Source organism: Diabrotica undecimpunctata, chromosome 9, assembly GCF_040954645.1.
Source record: "Diabrotica undecimpunctata isolate CICGRU chromosome 9, icDiaUnde3, whole genome shotgun sequence".
NCBI classification, from domain to species: domain Eukaryota; kingdom Metazoa; phylum Arthropoda; class Insecta; order Coleoptera; family Chrysomelidae; genus Diabrotica; species Diabrotica undecimpunctata.
In genome coordinates this window covers 90,638,932-90,659,771 of record NC_092811.1, presented here as the reverse complement: position 1 = coordinate 90,659,771, position 20,840 = coordinate 90,638,932, and the positions used below count along the sequence as shown (strand labels likewise).

At 33.1% G+C, this 20,840-nt stretch overlaps 1 protein-coding gene across 2 annotated transcripts in view; it reads right to left on the bottom strand.

The window, feature by feature from the left end:
• Nucleotides 1-20,790, bottom strand: part of LOC140450281 (E3 ubiquitin-protein ligase ariadne-1-like) — a 53,523-nt gene extending 32,733 nt beyond the window's left edge. Inside the window, exons 1-3 of one of the 2 annotated variants that reach the window (XM_072543810.1) lie at nt 20,334-20,790; nt 13,016-13,211; nt 3,093-3,280 (exon numbers count right to left, since the gene is read on the bottom strand). In XM_072543810.1, the coding sequence (XP_072399911.1) occupies nt 3,093-3,280; nt 13,016-13,211; nt 20,334-20,642 (693 nt within the window). In that variant the 5' untranslated portion in view covers nt 20,643-20,790. The remainder of the gene's footprint in view (nt 1-3,092; nt 3,281-13,015; nt 13,212-20,333) is intronic. The other variant, XM_072543809.1, reaches the window with a different exon arrangement.
• Between the last annotated feature and the right edge of the window lie 50 nt (nt 20,791-20,840).

Sequence of the window (20,840 nt, the reverse complement as noted above, 5' to 3'; positions counted from 1 at the left end):
CACTAGTTTCGTTCTTTTTGTAACTAGGCTTGTTGTTAAAAATTTTTTTAATCCATAATCGGCTATATAATTTTTGCACTTACTGCATTATTCTAATTAATTTGTGAGCCTAGGTATATAAACTCTCTTACTCCTTCGAAAGTATATGTTCCGATCGTTAGATCTTCGGGTTGTGCTGCTTGTATATAATTTGATACTTTCATATACTTCGTCTTACTAGTGTTAACCTCTAAACTCTATCCACCGAGAAGCGATAGTGCCAGTAAACAACGAAATATACGCGTGTAGGGTTATAAACGTTTTAATTGGCTGGCGTTTAGATCTCTCTCCGCCTATTTCAGATCTGTATTACGAAAATTAAGTGATATTTATGAATATATATTTTTAAATAATAGAACATTTTTGATTCAATGCACATACAAAGTCGGCAATAAATGTTTTTCTCATCCCATATGTCATAAACTTGGGAATAGATATTCATTATACAATTTTTTATTTGTATTTTTAAATTAAATACTAATACTAAATCAACTGACAACACTGTACACAGCTGTACTGCTGTAACTTCCATTAAATTAGTATTTGAAGAGAAGTCGAACGATAAAGATGAATCCCTAGCCACAGTTAGACGATACTTCTGTTATTGCGCTGTTGCCAATTTGTTATATTTTATTGTGCTACATAGATTTTAAATCCATTTGTTGACAATTATGAAAAATGAGCACATACATTTTGCAATGCATATGGAATGACATTTAAAATAACTTTTTTTTTCAAACCCTTTATATTTTGTGCACTTATTTCTATTTCTGTTAATCAGTCTGGTAAAATTATAATAAATCAAACTTGAGGAAAATGTATGTTATGCATTATTCTTATAAAAAAGATTTACAAATAATAATTGAGATTAGTGGGATAATTATGAAAATAAATACAAACAAACGAGGCTTACATGCCAAAAAAATCGTTCGCCTTCCGTTTTATAGCTAACTTGGGAAAAAAAAACGTGGCTACTAAGATGGCTTACCTTGTTGTCGTTAAAAACAATTAGGAAAAACTTGAACTATCACTATCACCATTACTACCAATTTCTGTAATTAACGGTTCAACCATGACCTCAATAATATGATCAAGTTCCCAGAACTTTTTTTCTACTGTATTCTGCACATGCTTCACACAGTTTTTCCATTTCCCCTGGGTAATGTTGTTAAGGGCATCATTTAAAAGATTTGACATTTGCAAATTTGAAAGTCTTGTTGTTGACAGCAACAAAATTTTTAGCATCAGCCCAAATCAGCTCAATAGGATTGAGCTCACAATGGTAGGGTGGCAAACGTAAAACGGTTTTATTTTGAGCTTTTGCGAGGTCATCGACAACATATTTGTTATATTCAGCCTTACGCGGTGCCACTAATTGTAATTCAACTTTAAGCATGTCCTCATCGAAGTCGATAGTTTTTGATCGTAACCAGTCTTTTATTTTTTGCTTTATCCATGCTGTAGTCGGTACTTTCTCACTTTTTCGCGAATGGTAAGGAGCATTATCGAGAACTATGACACAGTTGTCTTCTAAAAGGGGCAAAATATTTGCAAACCACTTTTCAAAACCGTCTGAGTTCATTTCCTCGTGATAGTCGCCACTCTTTTTTGATTCAAACGTCCATAGGCCACCTTCTACAAAACCTGTTTCACTCCCAATATGTGTAAGAATCAGTCTTTTTCCTTTGCCAGATGGATTTTTGAGACCTGCTGAGAGACCTGACAAAAACGCCTGCCTGGAAGATTTCACCGTTTCGTCAACCCACACATGAGATTTTGTATGTCCTGCATTTACCCACGTTTCATCTAAATAATAAATTTTCCTGTTTTCCTCCCGAAATTTTTTAATGGATTTTAAAAAATTTCGCCTTCATAAAATAATCTCTTCTCGTTCTAATAAAGCACTGTTTCTACCCCTACGTACGTATTTAAAATCTAATGATTTTAGAAATTTATGGAAAGTACTGCGTTTAAAATTTGGCAAGCTTTCGTCGTCGTTAACAGCTGCAAGAACTTTGTCTATAGTTGGTATTTCGTTGCGAAAAAAAAATTGATGTACAATTCGACGAATAGCAGTTTTATCAAAATCGTCTATTTTGTGAAGTATGGTTTTTCTGGGTTTGTTCTTTTTCGGTGAAGAAAATCCTCCTGTACTTTTCTGTTCCCTAATAATTCTGTACACAGAAGCTTCACCTACTCCGCTGGTAGAAGCAGTTTGTTTAACTATTTCCGATATTAAAGCTTCAGGACGCGATTCCGTTGTCGATTTATAAATAATATATATAACGCTTTTTTCCGTACTACTAAATGCACGTAATTTTGAACGCTTTTTGGAGTTAATTCCTCGGCAGAATCTGTAGAACTCGACATTGTTTGTAAAACTGAAAATTAGACAGCAAACTGTAAACAGTGTAAAAAAATAAATATAAAAGCAAACAATAGAAAGCATAAATAAACACCCACTAAGTTCGATTAAACGCGCCGAAATGTACAATTATTACCACGAAAGCTATTTTATCAACTGAACTTATAGCGAGTTTATACACGCAAGAATTTGCTGACGACAGTATTTGTTGGTTCAAACAAAATCAAACAGTAACTGATTATGGCAGTGTTAACAGTGGCGGTGTTTTATTTCATTGTAAATAGGACCGTGTTACAAATTGCTATTTATTTTTAAAATGGAAAAATTTCTTTTGCATAAAACCAACAAGATTAATCCAGATAATTACAACATATTATTAATTTTGGATTTCCGATTTACCAAAAAAATATGTTTAAAAAAGTATGTATTAGCAAACGTTAAATCCGGACCTGGCAAATTTGGCAACGCCTTGTTGTTTTGGCGCACTATCTCTTCTCGTTGGATAGAGTTTAGTCCCATTCTTTTTGTTGCTGCTTCAAGCGCCTTGAATGATTCGACCACGTCCGCCTTTCTTCTTGCAATAATGTCGACAAGATAGTTTACTAAACCAAATAACTTTATAATCACGGTTTTACTTATTAGCTATATTAAGACATGACAGCAGTTTGTTTCTAAAAAAATCACTTACCTTGATAGCATAATTACAATCAGGACTGGGACACCATCTTAATAGTCTATTGCATTCAACAAAACTATTAGTAATCAGATGCTGGTACTTCAATTTTACCCTAGCGTCTTTTAATAATCTCATAACTGTTTCATCATCAACTAAAATTGGACAATTATGTGCAGCACATGCTATTGTTTTACCCATACCTAAAAAAATATATTTTATTAAATATTATACCTACTATGATGAAGGATATTATGGAGGAAAAACTAAGAACTGAACTAGGAAGACAAACGAAAAAAGAAAGACAAAGTGTATAAACCGATAAGGCAAGTTTTCAACTGCTGTATACCTTATTCAGTATGTGGAACAAATATAACACTTAATTGTTTGAATAGAGGTGAGAGGCCATCACAATCTCGAAGGAGTAGGTATAACTTTTAAACAGTCTTGCTATATTTCTGTTGCATATTTCCTTCTAAAATTTTAGTCCGATACATAAGCGTAATATAATATTTAAATCCACTACAGTTCATTGCAGAATGAAAAGTAATATTGTCCCAAAAAGACTTAAATAAAGTAGCTACGTAATTGTTATTTTCTAATCGATTTTATCAATTACTTATTTAGTGAACAAAGAACATTGATTTAAGGAATTGATGTGTGGCAACAACGCATTATTCTCCTGACGAGGTGTAAAATTTTAAGCAACGCCTTCCTTCACAGTTGGAAGCGCCAAGATACACCCGGCTATCCGGCATTCAGTAATTATCAGACACTCACGAGGAGTGTGTAGTTATTTGCATAAAATTATTTCGTCGCCAACTTTCCGTCGGTAAACCGAAAGAAAAACTCGAACACTTAGGCCGCTATTAGACTAGGCAACTGGTGGCGCCACCAAGTTGCTCCACTAGTGACTCAGTACGTCACGGGGCATTTAAGTAAATGCGACCTATTAGATTACGGCAACTGGTTGCGCCACCAGAAATTGTTGTCGTTCTGGTGACCGAACCCGGCTACCAGACGGGTAACATGATCTGGTGGCGCCACCGAGTTGGGGCATTATGTTATATGTACCCTATTAGAATAAGGCAACTGGTTGCGTCACCAATAGTTCATTTGTATATAATCGAATAATATTTTTCTATATCCAAGCAAGATATCAAAAATATTATATTTTATTTTGTGTTTTGATAACTAGTTAGTTACTAGAAATCTAAATAATATGTTATTTTTAACTGAAATTATTGTTTATTGCCATTTAATATAGTATTTAATGTAATAATATAAGTAATATAGTTATGTTGGAATATAGTTAATAGTAATATAAGTAATATTTGTGTATGTATGTATGTATATACATACAAAACTGGAATCATTCGAGCTGTGGGTGTACTGAAGAATTCTGAAAATATCATGGACAGAACACGTCACAAACAAAGAGGTTCTGGGAAGGATGAACAAAGAAATGGAAATTTTAAATACAATAAAAACAAGAAAATTAGAATATCTCGGACATATTACACGTGGAGAGAAATACACCTTCCTCCAACTGATTATGTAGGGAAAGATCCAAGGAAAGAGAAGCATAGGGAGGCGTAGAATGTCATGGCTGCGCAACCTGAGAGAGTGGTACGGATGTACATCAAATGAACTTTTTAGAGCAGCCGTCTCAAAAGTCCGAATAACTATGATGATTGCCGACCTCCGCCGCGGAGATGGCACTTGAAGAAGAATATGTATATAATATTAGGAATAATTTTTAAATTTACGTTCACATAGATTTCCGCGGTCAGATAAATGAAAATCACTAAATTCTCGGGAAGAACCGCGTTGAGAATTTAATGCTCGACGTTTCGGCACCCATTTTGAGCCATTTTCAAGAATGATACGGTTCCGTACGAGTTCGGGATCTCAATCTGCCTACTCCCCACACTCGTAACGTACCAGTATCGTGTTCTGTACAAATACTATTAGTATTACCTACATTACCTACTTTGTTATTTTTCTTTGGTCAATTCTATTGATCCATATCGGTTTAGTTTCGTTTTTTGAATTTTTGGTACTAGCGATGCCTCTTTTAGGTCACCTCAGATTTTCCCTTTAGCAGAATGCCTATAGTTATATTGTTGACCCATGTTTCAGTTATTTGTTAGTAAACTACATTTTTTACATTAAAATATAAACATAGTTTTTATTTCGAATTAAAGAAAGCTGAGGAACCCTAGCATGTTAAATTTAAAAGCATTGTAAGCCACAACCATTTTTTCGTCAGTTGGAATACATTTCCTCATTTTTTTATCAATATCACGTATGTCATCTTTAATATACTCCAAGAACTTAAAAAATGACGGTTCTAACATGCAAAAATATGAAAAAAATTTTACTTCGTCAACACAAAGTTCAGGAAAACTTGTAGTATAATAACTATAATAATGTAATGTAATGTATATAACGTATTATAGTATACTTCATCCACAATTATAAGAACTGACTTATGCAGAATTTAAAAGTATCCCGCTGATAAAGTCGAAGCCATAAAGGGATTTGCCTCTTCAGGTAAATAGTAAAAAGGGCCGGCTTAACGAATTTTATATTTTATTTGTCATTTACATTACATATTTAATTTAAATAAATATCTAGATAATTAGGGGAAAAAATACATAAACTGATGGAGTATTTGAATTAATTAATTATTATATTTTCCGTCTCGATTCTTTATTAAAATATATCCAAATTTTGAAAGTCATAAACAATTTTTGTTTTGTTAAAAAAATTGCAAGTGAAATAATAGAATGGTGAAGTGAAAATTAAAATGAATTAATGTAGATATATACATATAGCTAAATATGATTATATTTTATACTTCATGTAAGGAAAGAAGTGTTTTAATTGTTAGTAAGGTATAAAGTATGTCTGAAAACGTTGGCAACAAATGGGAAATTTCTTTATTATTAATTTCATGAAAAAAACTATTCTTCATAAACATTTCTGCATTTCATAGAAATCAATAATCAATAATCAAATTTATAAAAGTTTGAGTGGTATACACCGAAAATCAAAAATATTTATTTATGCTTAAAAGTGAAGTGCTTTTAAATTTAGGTGCAGCATAAACTGTTATTTTAATTTGGTTGTAGGATTTAAAAATTATTTTTAAATTTAGATTCATGGCCTTTTAATGATGTATCAGTAGGTGCATTAATTTTTAATTTTATTTCTAATTTACCTTATTCAATATACAAAATCAACAAATGCAAAAGTAATTTTTTATTTACTTTTTACTTTAAATGTATTATTTAATTATTAGAAGGCCATGAATCTAAACTTGGACATAATTTTTAATAGCTATAAACATTTTAAAATTACATTTTCTTGCATATCTAAATTTAAAATCAATTTCCTCTTCAGTATTAATTAATAATTTTGATTTTTCCTATCTACCACTTAATATTTTATAAGATTATCTGTTAATGATTTCTATGTGATGCATAACCTTTAATGAAGAATAATTTTTTTTCATAAAATTATTAATAAAGAATATTTCCCATTTTTGCCAACTTTTTCAGACATGAAACGGAAAACTTAAACATAACAAGTCAACATGAATAAATATGAACCTTTTAAAACGAGTAAATCGGTACTCACCGAAGGGACCTCAGACGTTAAGATACAATTATGCATCTCTTTGTAAAGACAATGAAGTCGACTTTACTAAAGTAACAAGACATTTACTTAACACAGACACTACACAGTACTCCCCTGAGTTGGTGATAAGTTATAGTCTAAAAAAATCATTATGAAATTGACTGGCCAGTGTGAAAACTAGTGCCAATAAAACACAAAACACACACAAAACATTTTATTCGTTGAGAATAATGATTAATAACAATAATTATGGGAAATTTGTATGTTTATAAAAAGAGTTTTTTGACATTATGCTTTAATGATAATATTTGATCTGATTATATATACCTATATACAGTTGTGCTATGCTTGGCTATTATGCCGGTCCTGGCAGCTTTGGTAGCTGTGATAATTATACAACAATAGAGTATTTACAAGGGATTATTCAGTTTTACAGCTGTTATTAAAATAACTTTTATAATGAGACACTAAATTTCTGGATACAGTATAACATAATTATATGTATATGAATTTTCCGACTCCTCACTCTCCCTTTCTTTTTTAATAAAACGGCAAGAAGAAACAACGACTCCTTTGATATCATATTCTTAACTAAACAATATTAACTTTTCACTCGTATTAATTTTTGCTGGTGGTAATTATCGGCCACCAGTTGTCCATAATTTTTTGTACGTTATTTTGGTGGCGCCATTAGTTGCGCCACCAGTTGCCTAGTCTAATACCGGCCTTATATTCGAGTTTTAAATGCAATTCTTGTTGATTTTTAGCGGTGGTAGCTTGGAAATAAAACAATAATTAACTTAACATTAACAAAACATAAATATTATTTTTATAAGAAAACCAACTAAAAAAAATTATTCTAAATAATTAAATTAAAATTAAAGGCTTTTTAAAAAAATCTCTAACCAATTAAATGTTCGAACAAACTACCATTTTGCGCTAAACAAAATCCGAATCTATCAACTAAAGCAAATCTCATTGCATTCAGCTGATTTCGCTATACCCGACTACAGAGTTGAATATTTTTTTCTTGCAATTCTGATAAATTGGTGGCTCGTTCGAATTCATGCCGATATAATTTTAATTTTAGCATTCCCCAGAAATAAAAATCCAAAGGTGCTAAATCTGTTGAAATAGGGGGCCTATTTAATGTTCCTCGTGTAGAAATTAATCGTCCAGGGAATGTTTGTTCCAAATAATTTGTAACTTCGATTGCATTATGTGCTGGGCAACCATCCTGTTGAAACATACGTCATCGAAGTTGACCGCAAGGTTTCGAACTGCTGGAATAATCTGATTGCGTAATAAATCTAGATACTTACGTCCATTCAGATTTCCCGTAATAAAAAATAGACCAATTATATTATCGTTATAAAGTCCAGTCCACACTTGGTATTGTGTTTTCACATCAATACTCAAATGTTTATTTTCACTAGACCAATAGCGGACGACAGATGGATTATGAATGAAGATTCATCAGAAAATAAAACATTTTTTAAAAAGTTATTGTTCTCATTCGATTTCTCCATCATAGTTTCACAAAATTCCATACATTTAAAATGATCGTCTGTAAAAAGTTCTTGGGTGGTTTGCACTTTATAGCAATTGTATCCATTTCGTTTTAAAATATTCCTTACAGTTCTCTTCTTTAGGTCAACTTCGTCCGGAATTGGTCTACTCGAACAAAGCGTTTCTTCAGCAGTTAAAGAAACTTGTATTCAACAGAGTTTTGTTTCGATCGTGGTTGATCTGTTAAACGACATTTCGTACAAGTATTTATAAAACCGAAATTTTCAAAGTTTTTAATAATTGATTGTACTGTTTTCTCTGTCGGAATTGGGCGATTTTCAAAAGCAGCAATAAATAACTGTATTATTTCTATAATAGAATGGTTCCCATAATACCATTTGAATCTTTTCTTCTCGAAAATATACGCTTGGCATGTTAATGATTTGTTTTCAACCTTTTACCACCTCAGCTAAAAATCAAATAGATAGACCATAAACCTGCTGTACAGCTAAGCACCGCCTATTCTTTTGAGGAAAAATCATGCACTCGTAGAGGGGCGTGGGTTGTGTCTCACTCGTATTCTAACAATTAAGTGTTATCTTTGTTCCACATACTGAATAACGTATACGGTAGTTGAAAACTTGCCATATCGGTATATACTAATAAAAATGAATCGCCGAAATGTTTGTACGAGCATCACTTCAGAACGACTACATCAAATTAGATAATTCTTTTTTTGTTGTATTTGCTATTATCGGGAGAAGGTTTGAAAAATAATTTTCAAAAACTTGTATGGAAAGACCTTAACCTCCTCGGACCCCAGGTATCATATATGATACTATGGTTCAACAAATCATTTTTCGCATTCGATGGCAAACGCAGTTATTCTGCCCGTAAGTATCGCCCGTGTTAAGCATCTACTATGCGTAGAAAATTGCGCCGTGGCATACTTCTCGATTGAAATGAGTTAGTCAGACTTTTGTTGTGAGTAAGTAAATAGGTCATGGCAGACGCTAAAAAAATCATCAATAATAAAAGTAAGTACATAATTTTAGCATGTTTCTGTGTATGATCAGTGCATTTTAGTGTTAAAAAAGGTACTAAATTGAAATTGTGATAAATTGATGATAGGTACAATAGTTCTTTGGCCCTAAACACAAGGTATCATTGATGATATCTTGGGTCCTAAACGGTAGTGTATTTTAAAATATTTTTTTTATTTTTAGGGCCGCTGAATGCGACTGGACTTCAGGAAATCGTAGATAATGTGAATTTAGATGACTCTGATTTGGATCTTTCTCTTTTTCCTTACAGTGATGATAATGGGGATGAATGGGATGAACCTAGAAATCTGGATGAGAATGAAATAATTATTGAAAGTGAGGATGAAAGGAGTGACGATCACGCTGAAATCAGTGACATATTAGACGACGATTCGGATGATGACATGCTCTTGGCAACCCGGCTTTTAAAGGAGAGTAACACGGCAAATTCTATTCCTAAAAAAGACAGGAAAGAATGGAAGAAAACACATTTTACACCACAATTTGCCCAATATCAACCCCCTGTGCAAGATCTCTTGAATTCCGAAAATATTCCAAGACCTACTGACTACTTCAATAAATACATCGACAACAATTTTTTTGAATCCATGGCGTTGTATACAAATATGAAGGAAGTAAAAAAAACTGGAAAATCTTTGGAGACTTCTGCAGAAGAATTAGAAACGTTTATTGCATGCTGCTTGCATATTGGTATTTATAATTTACCACGAATCCGAATGTTTTGGCAAATGGATACCAGGGTACCAATAGTTTCAGACAACATGTTAAAAAATCGTTTTTTTGCCATTCGAACATGACTCAAAATTGTTGACAATGATTCTGTAACCAAGGAGACTAAAGAAAATGATAGATTCTGGAAAGTAAGACCATTGTTGGATCAAATTCAAAGGGCTTGTCTGAATAATGAAAGAACTAAAAAAGTGTCAATGTATGAGCAAATGATTCCCTTTCATGGAAAAGTATTAATGAGACAGTCTGTACGAGGAAAACCTAACCCTGTATGATTGAATAATTTTGTCCTGACGACTACGGGGGGGACTCCACTTGATTTTCACATGCATGAAGGTAAAGGCAGATTTATTGAATCCATCTTGGTACTTACACCAGAACGGCTGGATATCGGGGGAAGGGTTGTTTTAAAACTTACAGATACTCTGCCAGTAGAAGTATCTATGTTTGTTGACAAATATTTTACGTCAAAAATATTGATTGATGCATTACATTCACGGAAGCTTTATGTAACAGGAACACTAATGAAAAATAGAATACCAAAAACTGATGTGACATTTAAGACAGATAAACTAAGAAAATCAGGAAGAGGCTCCCACGATATGCTAGTTAACAAAGACAACAAAATAGTTGTTATAAAATGGTTTGATTCCACACCAATATATATGGCTTCATCAGGATTTGAAGCTAAACCTTTGGGATTGTGTAGGCGCTGGTCAGTAAAAGATAAAAAATACATATTAATAAATCGTCCAGCAGTGATTAAGCACTACAATGAAAACATGGGTGGAGTATATTTGCTGGATAGGATTATGTCAAAGTACCCTATGAGCAGTAGAACAAATAAAAATGGACAATACAATGTATTTACGCCTTTATTGATTTTTGTGCTGCAGCTAGTTGGCTACAATACAAGAAAGATTGTTTAGCTGCAGAAACTCCCAAAAAACATATTCAAGATTATCTGTCATTTAAGTTTTCGCTTGCTAGGTCGCTCTTGTACTCCAAGAACAGAAGTGAACCCACATCCGACGAAAGTGATGAAGAAAATGAAAATGTAACCAGAAAAAGAAGAAAGACTGCATTAATCCCTGATAAACGCTTACAGTCAAAGGAAGGTAAACACCTCCCAGAATGAAAGCCAAAAATCAAGATCAAAATGCAGGTATCCTGGATGCCACAACCTGACGTTTGTCAAATGTGCCCGGTGCAAGGTTTGTTTATGTTGTAGTGTCAATAGAAATTATTTTACTAAATTTCATGAATAAAAATGATAAGTGAATATTAATTTTTTTATTGTCACTCCAGACCTAAAGTATCTCTAGTGATACTACAATTTTTGAAAAAACCAAAAGGGTTTTTTTTTATTTTCTGTTTTTTATACTTAGTAATCCCAAATTGTAACATTCTTTTGATTGGCAACAAAAAAATCACTGCAATTCATGTTTGGGCCTGAGGAGGTTAAAAACAGTTTTTCTCCCAGTTTAAATCACAATATAACTAATAGAAGGTGTAATACTATGACTAACAAAGGAAGCTATGATTAACAAAATAAATAGAGAGTTATTGAAGACGTATTTTATGTTGTCCTTTAATAAAAGCACATTTATTTTGACATATACGCATGCGCAATTGTATGTCCTTTATTACTGTGCTGTAATAAAATAAACGCCGCCTGTATTTAAATTAAATACCAGAGAAACAATAATAAAATACAGAATACAATAAAATAAAACAAAATAAAATAAAATAAAAAAAATAAAGTAAAGTAAAATTAAATAAATAAATCACATAAATTAAATAAATTATATAAATTAAATAATTTAAATAAATTAAATAATTAAATAAATTAAATAGGTGGGACCTCTCCTTTGTATTTTTCCTTGATGATTGTTTCCTGAATGACATTATTCATTAGTCTTTTCACAGTCAGTTTCGTTCCATTGCACAGTCGAGGTTGATTAATGTTACGTAGCATAATGACAACTGATCCTACTTTTAATTGTAAATTGTTAGGCGGGAGTCCACGTAATTCCAATGAATTCAAAAACTCCGTAGAATGGTTGACTACATAATCCTGATTTATAGCTGTGTCAACTGATTTGAATGAAAACAACTTTCCTGGAAGAAAATTCAGAATGGTTGCATTCAGATCATAGACATTTGTATTTTTTGCCGCCAATATTTCTCGTCCAATTATGGTTTTTGAACTGGTGAGCTATGTCTGGAAAAACACGCTGAGAAAGATCGGCCCAGCAAATTAATAATAAATTTACTTGAGAATTACACTGAGAAAGTAAAATAATAATTGTAAACGTCACTACCACACTCGATGCATAAACAATAATAATGATTGAAAACTGTGTAGAGTTTTCGGAGAGAGAGAAGGCTTATTGTGTAAGAGAAACAGGAGACTGACTTTGTTCTCATCCCTACTCTGTGCTCTTTACTGGGTGACAAGTGACACTGGTGGATGTGGTTTTCCTTTACCTCTCCTGTCATAAACTTTTAACAGCTCTATCCTTAGTCCCACATAGCTTTTATCTCTACGTCTGACATAACCATTTTTTGAGAATGTAGTCACCCCGGCTCTTTTCCTAATCAAGTCATTTATGACCCCTGCTAGTCTTACCCAACATTCACTGTAACTTTGTTTTTTTGCTTAAAATACTGTATACTTAACCACTATTTTGTATATTGTAAATTGTAGCATTTAAGTAATGAGGTTGTCTCCTATATTAAATAAATTAAATTACTTAATTATAGCTTTAGAAGCTATTAGGCAATGAACTGGAAAATCAAAGCTATTTCTTTTTTCAGAAAAAGAAAACAATGTCTTTGGTCACTACTACAGAAAAATGACAGACCAGAAAATACACTAAAAACAGACATCTTAACGGTTTTTATTCATTTTATCGAAGAATCATCTGACAATGTTATTAATAACTAAATAATTTTAATATATAAATGTTATTACTTTTCTAATCTTACCTTCTCCCATAATCTTCGTAGTTAAATATTCATTCCAGCACTCATAACAAAATCTATGTCCACACTCTAAACCAGTCATCTGGCCAGGTGAGAAAAACATACAACATATATCACATTCTTCTGAACCATGATTATTTTTTGTAATTTTACGCTTAACCACATTGACTTTCTTAAAGGGGTTGATGACATGAGCTTCCTAAAAATTCAATAAAAGAGTAAATGATCCCATAAGTAAAATGTATAGTATAATATTTATTTCAGTTATTTTATATGGTTGCAAATTATCGACTTTAAATAAAACAGAAAGCAATTCAATATAACTCTAGTATAGAAAATAGTCAAAAAAATTTAAAATTGTGCAAGCATTCGAAAAGACAGTGTTTTTTACCAATGAGAATTGATTTCGTCAGAAAATTATATTGTTATGAATTTTACAGATGTCTATTACTCTGTTATCAATAGTACTACAGAAAGTGTGAATCACAAAAACAAAACAAATTAGCTTATCAGTGCAATGATAAAAAGTGGTCAACTAATTGACTAAAAGATAAAAATAAATTTATTACCTGATTTTAGTGGCCCAAGAACTAATTATAACCAACCAATGTTAACAAACAATGGACTTACTATACATGCTGTCCCACCTTGCAACACCCAACAAGTATTATATGAAAACAGGCAGCAGACAATACCTCAGTGTATTGCAACTCAACCAATTCCGCACAGTATGCAGCATCAACTAGCGATGAAGAATTCACAGGATGTAATGACAGCGAGCAAAATAAAAGAGCAAAATCCTTGGCAAGAAGTCAAAAAAACCTTAAAAGGAAGAAAAGTGAATGTAACCAATGGACCATCAGAGACAGTAACAAATAACAAATTTAGTTCTCTAACACCCCTAGACCAAGTGGAAGAAGAAGCCCTCAAAACTAACGAAAACATAAATAAAACATCAAAACCACCTCCAATATATGTCTAGGGAGTAATTAAATACAATGAAATGATAAAACAAATGGATTTAATAGCAAAAAACACACAATACATCACAAAATCCTTAGCAGACAATACAGTACTGATAAATTGTGATATACCAGACTCATATAGGAAAATAATTAAATACATGAGGGACAAAATGTACACAACACCTAACAACCTAAAGAAAAGTGTGCCTACAGAATAGTCATCAAACATCTATATCATATGACAGACATCAGTGAAATAAAAACTGAATTGGCCAAAAATGGAAATAAAGTCAGAAATGCAATGAATTTAATAGGTAGAATGTCGAAACAACCTGTAAATATGACATAATGAACAAACTCCTAGAGGAATTCACAAATATGTTCCAATAAATAGTACAACAAAGCACCACAGTCCTAAAATAGCAGAGTGGACTGTCAATGGACTTCCACAGCACAAAAATGAGGTCAAGTTGTTTCTGCTACACAACGAAATTGACATTATATTAATAAGTGAAAGCCATTTTACAAACTTACTTCAAGATATCTCACTACACAACCTATTCCTCAAACCACCCAGAGAATACAGCCAAAATTGGATTGGATGTTCTGATAAAAATACCATTAAACATGCAAAACAATCAAAATTGTTTGCAAGGTTACAGTTATCAAAGTCAGCTTGAGGTCTTACTGCTGCAGCAGTCTACTGTCCACCCCAATACAACTTCAAGAAAAAAGATTTCAAAAACTTTTTTGAAAGTCCAACACATAAATTATTTGTAGAGGAAGACTTCAACAGCAAACATGTATTATTTGGATCTTGTCTAACAACTAAAGGCAGGGAACTAGTAAGCTTAATACATGAAAATAACTACCACTCTTTGTCAACAGGCTCTCCTACATACTGGCCAATGGATCCAAACAAAACACCTGATCTGCTAGATCTATTTATCACTCAGGGCATTTCTTCTGCTTACATGGAAGTCATGCCAAGCTATGACTTTTCATCCAACCACTCCCCAATTACAGCAACCATTAGCAGCTTCATAGTCTACAAAATGGCCACACCAAGGCTTGGCACTAGAAGAACTAAATGGCACAAATACCGTAGCAAATTAGAAAAAAAATCAGTCTATAAATAAGCCTCAAAACAACAAGGAATATAGATGAAACACTAACATCCTCGAACAATATTTTGATAGAAGCTGTACAAAATGCCACACCTGCAAACATTACACAAAGCCCAATACATCCCAGCCAAAATAATAAAGTTGGTAGCCCAAAAAAGGAAAGCTAGGACCAAATGGTACCGAACCCATGCTCCAGCAGACAAGACTACATTAAACAGGCTAAGCAATCAACTAGAATAGAAACTTAGAGGCACAATAACTGTCATTTGCAAACTACATAACAAATCTTAACCAGCACAATGGTCTTGGAACGAGGAATGAAAGGGGCGACCGACTTAATTTTGTCAAGAAGAAAACATGAGAGTTACCAACACATGGTTCCAACTCCACCCCCATCGCCTTTATACTTGGAAATCTCCAGCCGATAGAGCTCAGAACATAATAAGAAATCAAATAGACTTCATTCTTATCAACGGTAGATTCAACACAACTGTCAAAAGAGCTTGCACATACCCTGGAGCAGATGTCCCTTCTGACCACGTACTATTAGTGGCCGTCATAAAGATCGCTCTTTCATGCAAGAACAAGCCTGAAACTCAACACCAGATAGCACTGGACAAACTGAAAGACCCAATGATACAAGCAGAAATAAGCAATGAAATAAACGCACAAATTCAAATATTGACGACAAACATTGCCGAAGATCTAACACCAACATGGAATAAGATTACAAGTGCTGTAACAGACATCATGAAAAACAACTTAGGGTACAAACGAAATAACAAGAGGCAAAAATGGATGACAGAAGAAATACTATTACTAATGGAAGAACGACGAAGACACAAGAATAACCAAGATAGCAGCAATATGTATGAAAACATTAACAGGCAAATAAAAGCAAAAATAAGAATAGCAAAAAATTAATGGCTTAAGCAACAATGTATCGATCTAGAACATTTACAACGACAGCACGACGACCGTAATTTACATAAAAAGGTTAAGGAGACTGCTGGAATATACAGAAAACGAAGACCAACTACCATAGTTAATCAGGATAACCAGATAGTGCTAGGTGAAAAGGAGAAAATTGATATATGGGAAAATTATATCCAGGAGCTCTTCCATGACGAAAGACCCATGAGTGAAGTTTATACAGACGACCAGCTGACTGGCCCTTCAATCACCAAAGAGGAGATAGAAAAGGCAATATTAAATTCAAAAAACAATAAGGCACCTGGACCAGATGAAATCCCGTCAGAAATACTCAACTGGATTAAAGGGGAATTTCAGCACTAGACAAAATATTTAACTTAATTTATGAAACTGGCTGCTATCCTCAACAGTGGTTACGCTCTACCTTTATTCCCCTGCCCAAGAAAGTCAATGCAAAAAGATGTGAGGATCACAGACTCATTAGCCTGATGAGTCACACTTTAAAGATATTCTTAAAAAATACTACATCAAAGATTATACAAAAAATGTGAATGGGACATCAGTGACTCCCAGTTCGGGTTTAGGCAAGGTTTAGGAACACGAGAAGCAATAGTAGCAATACAGGTGCTGGTCCAAAATTGTTACAATCAGAAGGATGTGTTCCTATGCTTTTTAGATTACCAAAAAGCGTTTGATCGTGTCCAACACCACAAGTTAATGCAGATCCTCAAGAAAGTTGATATAGACCAAAAAGACATAAGATGCATTGAAAACTTGTACTGGCATCAAACGGCACAGTTAAAAATAGACAATTCTATATCCAAACCCATACATATAAGAAGGGGCGTTCGACAGGGATGTGTGCTTTCCCCTCTTTTATTTAACATTTATTCGGAAGCCATATTTCAAGAGCCTTTGGAGGATGCAAAGATGAGAATTGTCTTAATTTGTGACAACATAGTCGATCTTCAACAACTTGTCACTATAATCGGAGAATACAGTAAGCGAATGGGATTAGAGATTAATACCAAAAAAACCAAATTTATGATCATCTCCAGAAACTTGGATGCACTTGAAAACTCCACCATAACACTGAATACTAAGTCCATTGAAAGAGTGAGTAAATTTAAATACCTGGGATCGTGGCTTTTTGAAGACTGGGCATCGGACAGGGAAGTAAAATGTCGCATTGAGCAAGCTCGACAAGCTTTCGTAAAATTCAAGAAGGTACTGACTTGTTCAGAGTTCGATCTTCAACTGAGACTAAGGTTTACTAAGTGCTACGTGTGGTCAGTGCTGCTATATGGCGTAGAGGGCTGGACACTCAAAACGAGGGATATAAACAGATTAGAAGCTTTCGAAATGTGGCTCTATCGCCGTATCCTAAAAATACCATGGACAGCGAAAATCACAAATATAGATGTTCTTAAAAGAATAAACCAAGAACGCCAACTTTTCGAAACCATCAAGAAAAGGAAAACGGCGTATCTAGGTCACATAATGCGAAATGAAAAATACCAGTTCCTCCAACTTATAATTGAGGGTAAATTGAAGGCAAGAGAGGAATGGGATGCAAGAAAATGTCCTGGCTCCGAAACATAAGGCAATGGACAGGGATTAACGACATACAATCTGTGATACATATTGCAAGAAATAGAGAACTAATGGAAAATGTGATCGCTAACATCCATTAGTGGATTTGCATCTGAAGAAGAAGAAGAACCAGCACAACAACTCCATATGGAAACCAATAAACAACTCCAAAAAACCTAAAAGTCCTGTACCTTCAATTAGAAACCAACAGGAACCAATACTATAGTGGACCAGAAGTGATGAGGAAAAAACAATGCTATTTGCCTAGCTCAAATATTTACTCCTAACAATGAAGCTCCAGACATTGAAATTGAAAGAGATATAAATAACATTCCAGTAATCAGACCACTAACCAAAAACAAAGTTCAACAATAAATTCAATAGTTAAACACTAGAAAATCTCCTGGACTGGACAAAAAAACACCCAAGATTATAAAGGAACTACCAGATAAAGGAATCATACTGTTTGCTCTCATCTTCAATGCTATTCTATGGTCAAATTACTGGCCCAAGCTCTTTAAAACCGCTGAAATAATACTAATTCCAAAAGCAAGAAATCATATCCAAAATTGAAAGGTTACAGTTACAAAAATTAACTCAGACTCCAATAAGGAGGAATGGATATCCATTCACCAATTTAGCTTTCGAAAAGAACACTCAATGATACAGCAAGTTCACAGAATAGTACACTCCATAAATTCTGCAAACTGTGAAAATCCTATCTAAGTGGAAGAGAATTCCAAACAAGAGTGAATGAAAGTAATTCCAATAATTTTCCTATAAAATCTGGTGTCCCATAGGGCAGTGTTCTTGGGCCAATATTATATGTTCTATAAACAGCAGATCTACCAATAATGAAACCATCCCTGGTAAGTTTGGAGATGATGCTGTCATCCTTGGAGTCAACAAAAATCCAACTATAGCATTTAACATTCTACAGGCACAACTGAATGAAATCAAGACATGGTTAAACAAGTAGAGAATTCAAATGAATGAAACAAAATCAGTCCAAGTGACTTTTACCTTGAGTAGAGACCAGTGTCTCCCAGTTTCACTTAACAATATATAAATACCTCAATCCTCTAGAACCAAATAACTAGGAATACATCTTGACTCAAAACTCAATTGGAAAGAATTGACCTAAGAATGCAAGATTTAAACTAGCTAGTCAGTAGGAAATCGAAACTGACCCTAGTAAATAAAGTTCTTATCTATAAAGCTATCATAAAACCTATCTGGGGATATTGAATCCAATTCTTGGGATGTGCAAGCAAGTCAAATACAACCATAATTCAAAGAAGCCAATTGAAAATACTGTGAATGATAACTAATGCACTCTGGTATGTGTCAAACCTAACACTTCATGAAGACCTAAGAATCCTGTTCATAGAGGATATGATCACTAAATACAGCATGAAGCACCAAGAAGGACTGGAATCACACAGTAACTCCTTACTTCAACCTCTAATAGAACATAACGCCAATAGCAGACTCAAAAGGAAACTGGGAAAGGAAATTATTAAGATGGAAAAAATGTTGGAAGATGGTTGGTAGAGAAGAACTACCGCATAATCATCTGGGAATACATCAAAAACATGGGTAGTAAGATCATCATCAATCATCTAGTTAAATAAGGCTCAACATCATGTATATCTGGCAAAATATAAACAAGTTGTACTTGTTGTACTGGAATGTGTCAAATGCAACTTGAGAAGCAATAATTATAATGTTAAAAGAAGAACCAGTGCAAATCACTATTTTGTGCTACCCTACTACTTTGTTAGAAATATCACCCATCAATAACTCATGTATTACATATGGGAATACTAAAGATGTGTGGCATTAGTTATTTTTAACTGGCAATTAGTATATCTCATGGTGATAATTTCTGGCCTAATCTGGCCTGATTTTTCTCTGATACCCCTCATGCTTTAGCTTGATACTTATATGAGGTGAAGCAGTTGTTTGGATATTTACTCTCTGTAAATATGATGAAACAGAGTCTACTTAGTAACAAGACATTTACTGAATGCACACACTACATAAAATGATTATTCCATTAATAACACTGTATGGTTAATGCAAAAACTATCCAAAGACTATAATACTTAAATCAATGCATTTTTTATTCCACCAGTCTATATCTAAAGGAATCAGTGTGGTGCTGATATTATGCAAAGTTTTACTTGTGACAGCTATGGTTACATCTATATAAATCTGAATATTTTTTATTTTTCAAAGATCTTAGATAAATAATAAAATCATCAGCAATTCCATTATGGATTGGTTTTTAAATATCATCAGATTATGGTTCATATTTAAGTGAGAACTAGTTTCTGCTGTGACTTAACCTGTTGATGATTTAATTATCATACAAATGCATTTACTCTTTACATATTTATAAATATTTTTAGATTTGTTTATATACTGTCCCTCAGATTTCACAATATGCATACATCTGATGGGATCTCACAGTTGTTTTTATTAGATTGTGGCCTTCAAATGAAATTTCATGTTAATTATAATCTTTGTATAAAACAAATCTTTTGTTTCTATTCACAATATTATCATGTCATCCTAGTGTTGTTCTCAGAATCTCCTAGTTTCCTCAAGCCATTTCATTTCTATTGCTTCAGTTTATGTAACAAATGTCAAGTTTAGGTCATAGGCTATTGTAAGAAATTAATTTAAAATAAATATTACCTTAAACAGTTCATCTTGATTGCCATCAAAAAACTTTTCCATAAGCTTCTCCTTATCCCAATTGAAATAATTTAAAAGAATTCTAGTAACTGTGGCAGGTACTTGAACTACTACATTAACCTCCTTAATGCAATCAATCATGTGTTTAACTATTTCTTCTGTAGAAAGAACTTCATATTGATATTCTTCCTCAAAGCTTTGGAATTCTTTGCTATTACAACCTGAATCAGCATCGATACCAAAATCTACATCGTCTCCACTTGTTTCATTACCCGAATCATCAAAAATTATGTCATCGTCTATATTCATAGTGTTTTATTGTATCATGTGGATAAAATATTGTTGAAGTTATGCCACTCCACTGTCTGAATTTATAAATTAATAAACGCTAAAATTATTGTTTTGTACATAAGAAACCACACTCATATGTTTATTTGTCACCTGTCATTTAGAAATAGTGAATTTCTATTAAAATAAGCAGGGCATTCCATTAGGCATGTATTTGAA